The sequence below is a fragment of the Ptiloglossa arizonensis genome, chromosome 10 (genome assembly GCF_051014685.1).
Source record: "Ptiloglossa arizonensis isolate GNS036 chromosome 10, iyPtiAriz1_principal, whole genome shotgun sequence".
In the NCBI taxonomy this organism is placed as follows: domain Eukaryota; kingdom Metazoa; phylum Arthropoda; class Insecta; order Hymenoptera; family Colletidae; genus Ptiloglossa; species Ptiloglossa arizonensis.
The window spans coordinates 14,510,442-14,522,817 of NC_135057.1; the positions used below are offsets into that span (position 1 = coordinate 14,510,442).

The 12,376-nt window shown below is 34.8% G+C and overlaps 3 protein-coding genes across 3 annotated transcripts in view; 1 reads left to right on the forward strand and 2 right to left on the reverse strand.

Moving 5' to 3' along the window:
* The window catches only part of Plexa (plexin A), a 463,061-nt gene extending 451,184 nt beyond the window's left edge, over positions 1-11,877 (reverse strand). Inside the window, exons 1-2 of the mRNA XM_076322385.1 lie at positions 11,229-11,877; positions 9,404-11,159 (exon numbers count right to left, since the gene is read on the reverse strand). The gene's annotated coding sequence lies outside the window, so the exon portion shown is untranslated. The remainder of the gene's footprint in view (positions 1-9,403; positions 11,160-11,228) is intronic.
* Positions 1,501-3,757, reverse strand: LOC143152015 (putative GTP-binding protein 6). The gene is made up of 2 exons (XM_076321647.1): positions 2,582-3,757; positions 1,501-2,510 (listed from the first exon to the last, which is right to left on the reverse strand). Exons 1-2 carry the CDS (start codon positions 3,611-3,613, stop codon positions 2,058-2,060), a joined length of 1,485 nt encoding a protein of 494 aa, XP_076177762.1. The 5' UTR covers positions 3,614-3,757; the 3' UTR covers positions 1,501-2,057.
* On the forward strand, positions 4,239-8,906 carry LOC143151932 (rho guanine nucleotide exchange factor 38). The gene is made up of 9 exons (XM_076321463.1): positions 4,239-4,421; positions 4,502-4,679; positions 4,759-4,877; positions 4,959-6,392; positions 6,467-6,616; positions 6,747-7,367; positions 7,458-7,640; positions 7,721-8,323; positions 8,407-8,906. Exons 1-9 carry the CDS (start codon positions 4,332-4,334, stop codon positions 8,596-8,598), a joined length of 3,570 nt encoding a protein of 1,189 aa, XP_076177578.1. The 5' UTR covers positions 4,239-4,331; the 3' UTR covers positions 8,599-8,906.
* Positions 11,878-12,376: the final 499 nt, after the last annotated feature.

Genomic DNA, 12,376 nt, shown 5'->3' on the forward strand with positions numbered 1-12,376 from the left:
TTCCCCTCGAGCGAAACATCATCGTACGCGTTTTCAACCGTACACGATCGCGAACAAAATCGTCCGAGATCGCAAACGCGTAACGAAACGCCTTGAAAATATTGCGTTCGGCACGATTCTGTCGAAAAGGATCGTCGACCTTGAAACGAACTCGACACTCTCGATCTTCGACGTCCACGTGTGCAACATTGATCGATTCAACGTAAACGTTACGCGCGAAACGTTCGCAAACCGCGATCTTTATCTTACGAAATAGCGAGACACATTTTTCCGTTGGCCTGATGCACGAAAACAAAGGGGAGAGCACTAAGGGAACGGTATTGTACCGGAATACGAGCAAAAAGTACAACTCGACGACACGACTCAGACAATCGTGCATCTAATACGTAGACGCGCGAAGATTACAGAGATTAGAATCGTCCCACAGGTTGGGAGCGGCGGGAATGTAAAGTTGTTGCTTTGTTGTCTCGGTAAACAGTAGGAAAGCGGTGGAAATTAGTCGTTCGGCTAGGGCCAGTGCCAGGAGTGGCATCGTGATAATTAGGTTTCACTTGGTTCGCTTTAATAATCCAGACAACATGCAAAGTGCATTGCCGGGATCCTTGCATCCGTGAAAGCCATAGCGGAGCGTCTCGTGTGCGTGTCCAACGTTAACGTTACCTAACGCGGCTTGGCCGGCTCCGCTGGTGGGTGACAAATTTTGCAAGGACAGCCGGAATTATTAATGCCTTTTCCGCGGAGAGGCCGAGACGAGGCGCGAAATTAGCAAGCCCGAAAGCGGTACACGGTGCGCTACAAGCGAATTCCAATCGAGATAATGAAAATTAACGACGTTAAAGCGACGTCACGCTCGTAATTAATTATCGTGGCCCGTTTGCTCGTTGTCGATCGGCTCTTGGCACGCCGGACCCTTCCCATAGGGAGAGCCATAATCGCGATATCAATCCTTCATTAATTCCTCACCGAAGGACGCCACGTCGAAACTCTTCTACACGACGTCGCGATTAATTCCTCAAGACGCTTTATATATCTATATATGCATGAACCACCGGGTCTATGAATTATACATCACGTCGCCGGCACCCTCGCCGCGAAGTTTCTTGCGGTGGATGATCGTTCTTGCACTCACCAAGAGAGATAAGACAAATAAACTCTGCTCTTAATAAACGCGCGGCCTCTGATATCCACCGCGGACTCTTATTTAGGAAAGAACATCTAGAAACCGGTAGATCGATTGTTCATTAAATTCTACGGAGTGATTTAACGGCTGCCATGCGCCTACGTAATTGCCCCTGTTCTGCTACTGTCTTTCTTAACTATCGGGGCTCGTATATCAAACGGCATTTGGCCAGGCCGAACCGAGTGTAACGAACTTCCTTATCTCGTTTACCCTTCGTCGGATTTTCGTATCTCTCTTTTTCAACGTACTATCCCACTATGCTTGAATTCTATTCTCCCGATAATGTGAAATCGTATCTGGAACGCATCGTACGCGCGCGGACAATTACTTGATACTTTCATTCGGGGATGTTTCCAACGGGAGGTATTTAATTTTACATTACGAAATTACAATTGCGTAATTGTCTAATTTTTCTCCCACGTGCCCGCAATTGCACCGATAACGTGAATTATATACACGTGTCTTTTTGTAAGAAAAGAATCGAATCGATACCAAGCTTATTTTCGTATGCACGTTAACGAACGTAACGAATAGTTTGACCGAAATTTTGAATTATGTGTCATACATCTGGTATTCAGAACTGTCGGCTGTAGAGAAACGCACGTGCGAAACACGTGTGCGGGAGAGCTCGTAGTACAAATCTTTTGAGAAGCAAGACTCAATATTGAGGATTTCGTGGATGATCCGTGTAATTACATAAAGAAAATATTTTCAGAAATATTGCTCCAACGGCATTACAGAAATTTTTCTTTTACAGTTTCAAACTGACTGAAAAGTCGTATAAATGTAACGTTACTGGAGATTTTGTGCTTTCCTTGATTAGCAAAATTAAAAAAAAAATCAAACAAAATTACAATTAAACACAAATATAAATAAATTATAGGCCGGAATTAGTGTTTCGTTCTTTGCATAACCGCTTCAATCTGTAAAATGAAGATGTTGTCATAACCACATCCATTAGTAAGTATTGTGAATCTTCCGGGTCAGGTTCGGCATTTATAACTGTTGTTTCCTTGTACAACCATGATTCGACTAAACCACCTATTGGTACTCTAATACGTTTTGATAGTAAATTGGCAGCATTCAGAATTTCTTTTTCTATTTTCAACCGTAATAGATCAATGCCTGTTAGATTAACAGAAGACACAGGAATTGTATCCTCCGGTATGGCCTCTTCTTTGTCAATATCCTTTCGAACAATATCACATTTATTAGCAACATTAATTACTAATTTATTTTCACCTATCATAGGTTGTATTATTTTTTGAACGTGTTGAACTTGTGCTTCGGCATCGGGATGACTCTTATCATAGACATGAATTATAATATCCTACAAAAATTAAAGAATTAATCAAGAATTTCTCAAATGTTTTAAAATAATTATTACACGAATTAACATACTGCGTTCATAGCATCTTCTAAAGTTATTGTAAATGGTTCGATTAAAGTTTCTGGTACATCCTGGATAAATCCAATAGTATCGACGTATAATACTTTTAACTTATTGGGGAGAAATCCTTGATGAACTGTTGTGTCTAAAGTAGCAAATAATTTATTTTTAGGCTCCATCAATACATCCCCTGTTAATGCTTTTATCAAGGATGTTTTCCCAGCATTTGTATAACCAACTACAGCAACAGTTGGGAAACCATACTTATGTCTTTGACCTTTTATCATTTTTCTATGTTCTTTCAGCTTTTCAAGTGCATTTTTTAACTTTCTTTCTCTACTTTCTAGCAAACGATTTCTTTTTTCATCCAAGTTTATTCTGCCACTTTGACCACTAGATAAATCGATCATTTTTTTTCTTATATATGGAATTTCAGCTAGGGCTACTTGTAATTTTGCTTCCGGAGTTTTTGCGTGCTCACGAAAAATATTAATGACTATAGAATAACGATCATAAATTGGGAGGTGAAAAGCACTCTGTAATTCAGCAATTTGTCGAAACTGCAATATATTTGTACTAATAAATATTGCTGTAACATTTGTACACCTTCTGATTTGCTTTTGCAAAGTTTCGAAAGATCCTTTGCCGATTAATTGTTTCTTTTGCAAAGTTAGTAAGGGAACAAGTTGTTTATCAACTACAGACCAATTTGGTAAAGTATCAATAAGTGCCACTGCCTCTGACAATTGTAGCGCAGGTGTAGTATTCCTTTTTTTCTTAATTCCCCATTTTATATATGGTTGTAAAATAAATACTCTATGTCCACTGATACCTGTCCCCAAATAATCTTGGCACAATTCCTCATATATACTTTTTTCTTCTTCATTTTCTTGAATTTCTTCTATTTTTGTGTTAGAATCGTGTTTAAATCGGTGGACAAAGTTTAATACAACATATTTTCTTTTTCTGTGTATCGAGTTTACACTATTATAATATTGAGGCTTATTTTGTACAATATAACAAAATTTCTTTAAGCACTGCATCGTTAATTAACTTTTTAGATATAAATCAATGTTATAGGTAGATGGTTCGTGAAACAATTGTTATCCATATGATTTCATAACCTTACAGTTATTAGTCACGTAATAATTTTAAGTTAAACTTCGTTTAAAAAAAATTGCGAAATTTTATTACGTTTCTACGAACACATTTTTGTACAAACATTCAATAAATATAAAATATTACTTGTACAAAAGTGTCAAACTTTCGAATTAGATCCTTAACCTTAAATAACACATTACACTCGTATTATTAAGTATGAAATTAAAACGATTATTGTATTAGAAAATTTGTTATACCGTAACAGTTAATATTTGCTATCACAACAATTATAAGCTTTTGCTGACATTAAAATCATAATTATATAAATTCATTTGTGAAAAAGCAAGCAACTGCACGAACTTCTAAACTGAAATAAACACGATAAGCACTGTTTGTTTCAACAAATAATAACATTATAAGAAATATTGAGAAATAATTGCAATCGGTCTTGTAGTAAATACTTTAAACAATTTCATACATTTTATATTTTACAATAACGTATTTATTCGTGCCAATTTCGTGGTTGGCATAATTCCGTACAGACGTTCCTGCTACGTGACTAGTCAGCTTATCACAAAACTGACAAGGTGTCAGTTCGCGGAACTGTGAATTGCGAACTTTCGAAATTAAACGTAACATTTAATTTGATCGTGTATAAGAATGGAACCAGGAATTTTGACGAAAGTTTTATCCGATTTTCTCACAACTGTCGATGGAGAATTAAGTTTAGAAAAAGGAGAATACTTTTTGGTAATTTTATAAACATTTGCATATAACCCTATCAAAAGTAAATATTAAATTGTACTATACTTATTATATAATTGAAATAGGTATATAGTGTCATTAGTAAATACTGGTGTTACGGAGAGTCTCGAGGCAGGTCAGGAAAATTTCCTTCGGGTCATTTACACAAAGTAGACATTCCACAATTACATGATTCGGAAACTTTGTTTGTTTCAATTGCTGCTTTTCCAGGGCAGCAGGATGGAGATTTATCTTTTTCTCAAGGTAATTTGTTTCTGTGTCTATAGAATAATATTTCCTTCAAAGTAGAGAACTTATTTTAACTTGTATTTTATGGAACAAGGTGAAATTGTTATTGGAGTAGAAGATGTTGGATCTGATTGGTATTTAGGAAGGATTGATTCCAGAAAGGGTATTTTTCCTTTGACTCATGTATGGCAACTTGATTCTAAGTTATTAAAGGTATGCTATGTAAACAATATTCATTTTAAAAGTAAAAGAACTTATTTGAAGTCTGAAGTAATAAATCATTTATCACTTTAGAAAGCTTCAGAAAAAAAGACTATAAAAAAAAGGGCCAAAATAAAAACTAATCTGGAAGCACAACTTGAAGGTGAACTTAATTTGGTAGAAGGGAAAATAGTTATTGTCACTGAAATTCTTAATGATGGTTGGTGTCGTGGAATAACAGAAGATGGAAAAGAAGGAATATTTCCAGAAGGATTTGTATCTTACTTAAGCGATACTGACGATCAAGAAGATACAATGCCTACAGTGAATGATACCTCCTTGTCTATTTCCAGCTGTGATGAAATGACTTACAAAAATATCAATGAAACTGCACAATCTTATACAGATGAACCTGCACCAAATTATTATGACTTATTTCCTCAGTACAAAACAGCTATATCAGAACCACTGGAAAGCACTATAAAATGTAGCAATTTCAATACATTGGATGTAAAACCATATGCTATAACTTTATATCCATTTAGTGCACAATTTCCAAATGAACTGAGTTTTCAAACAGGAGAAGTAGTTCACCTTATTAAACATATAGATTCGGAATGGATGGAGGGTACAATAGATGATCGTAAAGGCATATTTCCTATATCTTATGTCAACATTATAGTAGATTGCATTGAAAATAGCAGTGAACAGAATTTTTTTAACCAAGATATAACTACTACAGAATACAATGAATTGGTACCTGGGACACAAGCAAAGGTGGAGTACACTTTTAAAGCTCAAATGGATGGAGATTTGAGTGTTATTGAAGGTGATGTAGTTACAGTAATTAATATGGCAAATTCAGATTGGGTTAATGTTGAAGATCAGTTTGGTAAAATTGGTTTGTGTCCACGAGGATATCTGAGTTCTTCGCACGGGGAATCACTAGATGTTACACAAAATTTATTGGAAGATTTCGTTATAGTACAGCACAATGAAGAAAGTTCTACAGGAACTGAAGAACAAAAATCAAAAAGACTTTCAGAACTGCACAGACCTGCACCACCTGTACCAGCACCGGGTAGAATTCCATTACAAAAAGATATAACAGAAAGTAAAGAAACATTAGAAAACATTAATCAACAAATTGATGGTGCTGGCAATAATAATAATAATATTGATATTAAACAAAAGAAGGCAGATCAAAGACAAAATGTTATATCAGAATTAGTCCTTACAGAAAAAGAATATGTTCGTGATTTAAGATTAACATATGAAACATTTAATTTGTATAATCCAAGTTCACTTGAATCTCTGGGAGTGGATGTAGCTACCTTATTTGGTAACATTTTTGATGTTATTCAAATTGCAGAAGAATTATTAGATATGATATTAAGAGCTATGAAAGGATGCGACGAAGAATTACAAACAATTGGTCCCTGCTTTACAAACATGTCGGAAAAATTAAAAAATGTCTATGTGAAGTATTGCGGGAATCACGAAGCTGCATTGGTTTTATTGAAAAAGGTTCTATTTTTCATATGTGTTTCATACGAATTTTGTGTTCCATATATTTTATAATTTATATTTTATAATTTCAGTATGAAAATAATGAAGAAATAATGACAGTATTCAACAAAGGTATTGAAACACTACGGTATCAAGTAGCTTGCTTTGATATGAGCTCTATACTTATAAAACCAGTACAAAGGATATTGAAGTATCCACTTATTTTATATGAATTGGTAAAGGTTAGTATTATGTGAATGTTTGCTTTATGTGATGTTGTAATTAATCAATAAATAATTACACGCAATAATGTTTATATACATGTTATCAGTGTATTATAAATTTCTTTGAAATCATGTAGCTGTTTTTTAGTGTACCGAAGATAATCATCCTGATAAGCCTGTAGTTGAGGAAGCATGGAAGACTATGACAGCAGTTGCAAGCCATATTAATGAGTATAAACGTCGGAAGGATTTGGTGACAAAATATTTAGATAATGACAACACATTAATGAGTAAAATGTCAAAACTTAATATGCATTCTGTAGCAAAAATGTCTACAAGATTAAGTACGCGATTGTCTGCGAGTTTAGGATTAACGAATATCGCAGCTGATCCAGAATTTGATGAACTTGAAAAACAATTTAGATCTGTAGAAAAATGTACTTTACAATTAGCCAAGGATATTGAACAGTGTCTTACATATTTAAGCGAAGAAGCTATTTCTGGAGAAGTAATATCAGATTTTTTAATTCAATACTATCAAGGAACACCAAATGTTGAAGCAAAGAGGCTTAGAGATATACGATCCACTATTTGGTCACAATTTATTCAAGATCTAAAAACATGTTTAAAGGATAGAGTCAGTGCACCAATAAATTTTTTGGCAATATTATTAGAAGGACCTGCAATGTTAATAACAAAAAGACACGATAAATTACTCGATTACGATGCAGCTATTTCCAAAAGTGAAAAGTATAAAGAATCAAGAATTGTAATTACATATTATATTATATTTAATTACTTTTTCTTAAAATTAAATAAATTCTAAAATATTTCAATTTTCTATGTAACATTTATATAGGTACAGGATGAACTAACAACAGCAAAAAGTAATTACGAAGCTTTGAGACAGCAACTGTTAGAAGAATTGCCAATTTTGATTGATGCATCGACCAAAGTATTAGTTAATTGTATAAGTGCTTTTGCACAAGCTCGAAAATTTTTATGCGGGAAGATTACCAAATGTTATTTAACCCTTTGTGAGGTATTCTACACGATATAGTAATTATTATTTACGAGCATTTAAAAGAAATATAATTAAATTGAATGCCTTTTTATTCCTAGACTTCAACTCAATTATCATCTCAAGATATTTTGGAATCATTTTTAGTTAATCACAACTTATTGTGGAATCAAATAACACGCTTTGCATTTGCTGGGTCTAATTCAAGAATAGAAGAAGCAGAGCCCACATGCTGCCCACAAAGTGAAAGACAAAGAATTACATTAAAAAATAAATACCCTAGCAATCAGTTATACATAGTTACAGAAAATGTAATAAGCACCTCATCTTTGGATATGGGTGCAGCACGTGAAACTTTGGTTGCAGTAATAAAGAAACAAGATCCTATGGGTGATACAAGTAGGTGGTTTGTAGATAATGGTGTTATTCAAGGATTTTTACCAGCTAAACTGTTACAACCCCAACAAATACCACAAATTGCATCATCTACTGAAACTGCTACCACAAGTAAATCATATAATTCACCCATGCCCGATCTAATTTGCATGGATTCTCCTGAAAAAGAGCAGGGAACTGTAGCTCAATTGCATTTACAAGAGTTACTCGAACTTAGTCTTAGTGAGAAAGTAAAAAAGGAGATCCACTGTTATGGCAACATTGAACAAATTCCTAGAGTTCAACAATATCAAAATCTAAATTATGAGGTAGACAACAATACATTATTTATCGTGAAGTTACTCACATTGTTAAAAAATGTTTTATAGTTTCAAATTATAATTTCTTTTAGTTTTATTATGCAAAATATGATTTTTCTGCAATAATTCCTGGAGCATTGGCTATTGTTAAAGGACAAGCTTTAAGGCTAGTTAGACCACACGATGAGAAGGGGAACGACGAATGGTGGCTAATGGAAGATCGTTATGGTAACAAAGGTTACGTACCTAAAAACTATTTGTACGAACCATCTGTGGTAAAGTAGTAAAATCGAAAACAGAATTTTATATCAATGCATTAATGCTTTCGTCCATTATATTGCTAATGTAATTGCTTTGATCTATTGTATCGATAACATCAGTGTCTTAAATTGTTATACTGTTAACATTAGTATCGTAATTTGTTCAATTTTTATTTTAATCAATTTGGTTAAAAGTTATTCTGTCCGTATTTAAGATTAGTCAGTAGAATTATTTTAACCTAAGCATAAGAATTTTTATGGATTGTAATTTTTCAGAAACATATTACAATGTCTCTTGCTTATATTACTTACGCTTACATGCTATAGGTCTAAATATATTTCCCAATTATTTATTTATATATACATACAATAAGTATAATTAAAAAATGTATATTACAATTTTATCTACTAAGGGAATATACTACTTCTGTGATAATGAGTTTATTTCACTACGAATGTACTTGCAATTATGTTATAATTTAAATACATTGTTATTATTTAAATTTATTTTTTTAATTAATTTAGTAAATAATACCTCGATAACTGTATTTTTTCAACTTATATACATAAATGTAAATGTAGAGATACATTTGACATCTATATAAATTAAAAAGTTTTATATAATTAAATAAATATATTGAAATAATCTTGATCCGTTTATATAATTCTTATTTAATTTAATTAAGAACAAATTAAAAACCGGTAATAGCATATATTAGACCTCATAAATCACGAAATTATGATACGCGATGGAGGAATATTGTATCGATATTAGGATAACTAATAAGAAGCGTAAATTAATGTACATAACTAAATTTCAAATAGTTACCAATACAGCCATTTCAGTCGATGTTTAGTTGATTTTGTTATAATTTCGAGCTTGCGATACGTTGACATCTTCTTCTTACCGGACCAAGCGCCACTTTCAAGACTGCATTTTTGTTTCAATGTGCACTTTTTCGAATACGAGTACCATTGACATTTACACGTTTTTCTCAGAAAAGTGTTTACAACTGTTAACAATGCTTTCACAACGGTAAAAAATGACACGCACATATTTGAAATTGCTAATCAGTTTTTCCGTCTCACATTACAATCACAGGAAACTCACGCAACGTATAATTTCAACTTGAAATTGGCATACGAATTTCGATTTTGTATCGAAACGTTAAAAAAGAGATAGATCGAGTATTACCGCATTTATCGAACGAGAATCGTACCGATTATCGATCATCGAGATTGTCAACAGCGCTTCCGCGGACTTTAACCATTGTTTTGTTTCGAAAAAGGCTAGGTTTGCTTCAGCGCGCTCCGTAAAAATTTAGCTTGCATTCAACGAACATTGTTGTAAAATTTTTTAATCGATAGCGATTATACAAATAATCTTTATTCCGGGAGGAATATTATCGCGTTTTATCGCAAGTGTGCTTGAAATCGTCTCGGTAAATCTTATCTAACAAATCCAGCCTCAAACGATATTAATTGTTTGAACGATCTGTTCGAACTAATTACGTATCGATAAACTATCGAGTAATCGAAGACCATTAAAACGTCAATAATCGCGCAAAAAAGTTTTTCTTCGTTACACGATCTCTAAATAGGTGTCAAGGGTCTTTGAAAGGTAAACGACTATAATATGTCTCTGGGAGATTCTATCTATGACAAGTGAGCTTCGGTTTCGTTCTATTTACATTGCTCACGATTGTTTCTGTTGGAAAGTTCAGATTATAATAAGTAGTTTATTATGATATGCAGGGATCTCGCGTATCTAGTAGTATAGTTCCCGTACACACAAGAATACAATGTAGGAACTCGAGGAGTACAATGTGATATGTCTTCGTGACTCTGGACTTGGAACTCGACTGGTAGGAAAAACAAAAACGTAAACGGCCAAACCGTTGACCGCGCGGCGGACGACCCTCACGCGCCAATACGGAGACAGTCCCAAAAATCGACATCTGGCATCCTTAAGATCGTTGTTGCATTCATTCCAACAGTTTCTACAGATTTCATCGTAATCACTGGTGCATCAGTTCCCAGATATGTACCATAGGGGGCTGGAAAGATATTACCCGGCAGGAATTACGAATCGTATCGATATAGTCAGCTTCGAAAGTTCACGACCGAGCACAAATCGCTCGACACTGTTCACATTCCCCTTACACACTGTACTGCGTTCCTCTCGACCCAGGTAACATCTTTTCAGATCCTCTTAGTATCAACGACAAATACACTCGGACGCAACGCACTGGATGCAACTTTCGTACGAAACGCGATCTAAGAAAGTGCAATCGATACTCGTTTAACTTTGCATCGTGCACACCTATCGCAATTTTTTTAAAGAGAATTCGTCCTCAGGGAGACGCGACACACCTTTGATCCTTAATCACCCCGGAGAAGACAAGAACCATCTTCGACGATTCTCGACGAAAACTCGCAATAATATCGACCCGATTCGATAATCTTCCGGATTAACGTTTAGGTGTTCGGCCGTGGTCCCTGCGATTGACTGGATGCGACAGATGTTATTTTTGCGTCCTTCGAATGCGTCATCGATGTCCACATGGAAATATCTTCCGAGAAACCTGGAGAGTATATCGAAATGATTCATTTTCTGTTCGACCAATAATTGCACAGAGAATAATCATCGTTACCTTTTGAGGTACTTTATCGACTCCTTTCGACGAAAAAACGTAGAGATGCTCCTTTTTATTCATCTTATTCCACAGATAGCGATATTTGCGACAATTTATACGAATATTTTTTTCTTTTTAGTTCGAGTCGTAAAGTACACATAGGAAAACAATGTACGACGTGAATCTTCTTCGAACGACCTTCGATCGCTCCTATAAATAATACATTGTAGTATCCCGCGGAGATAGCAGACTGCAGCAGTTGGGCTCGCATTATCAAACTATACAGTTTGCGTGCTGTTACAATTCCATCCGGTAAAAACTGTCCATAATCGTTAAGCACTATCAGAAATAACGCCGTTAGAACCCATAATCGTCAGTTGTTATTCTCAGGGACGATTTCTTAGGTAGTTCTGCTCATCGTAAAATTACACGGTGCATTGGGCAAGATCTACCACAGTCCTCTATTACCGTTTCCCGAGAAACACGATCGAATATCGAAGGTGAATTTCTTTCTGCGCTGCATCGCGTGCACGCATACGGTTGCCTTATTGCTAGGTTTATCATTCGTTGAACCGTTGCTTTCAGCAAAAAATCGTCCTCTCGTTCGTATTGTTACTAAGATATTTTTATCAATTTGAGCAGCACGAGATTCCAAATACTACACTTTCACTACACGATAAATATTGGATTGTTCGGAAAGTCATTTCATTTTTTTGGTGAAAATTATATATTCTCCATTTTGGAAAATGAGATTACTTTCCGAACAACCTAATACCTATACGAAATAACGAGTTAGAATCGATCGGACGAAAGATTGAATTTTATAGAATTTAAATCGCGAATAACGAACTCGAAAGAAATATTCATTTTTGTTGCAAATATACGTATACGTACCACGAATCAAAGAGCTATATTCTTGACAGAAAAAAAGAAAAAGAAATGTATCAAAATCTCGATTCGAATTGTCCCATCGGCACTCGTACGAATCTTGAAAGAGTTTGTAAACAAAGAAGTTGCGTAGCTCGCTAATTGTCCAAAAGAAATCTGGAAAATGACCCGATGTGTTTCAATAACATCGCTGCGCGTAACAAGACAATAGACGCGAGGATGTCGCGACACTTTATCACAATTAGGAGCAATCTGTTATTTAAGGAAATAAAGTCGGC

Bases quoted from the DNA above. Each gene is read 5' to 3' on its own strand.
- LOC143152015 (XM_076321647.1), bottom strand. From the start codon at position 3,613: ATGCAGTGCTTAAAGAAATTTTGTTATATTGTACAAAATAAGCCTCAA. The intron at 2,511-2,581 runs GTATGTTAATTC...TAATTTTTGTAG, and splicing joins TAGAAGATGCTATGAACGCA to GATATTATAATTCATGTCTA.
- LOC143151932 (XM_076321463.1), top strand. From the start codon at position 4,332: ATGGAACCAGGAATTTTGACGAAAGTTTTATCCGATTTTCTCACAACT. The intron at 4,878-4,958 runs GTATGCTATGTA...TTATCACTTTAG, and splicing joins TTGATTCTAAGTTATTAAAG to AAAGCTTCAGAAAAAAAGAC. The intron at 7,368-7,457 runs GTAATTACATAT...ACATTTATATAG, and splicing joins AGTATAAAGAATCAAGAATT to GTACAGGATGAACTAACAAC.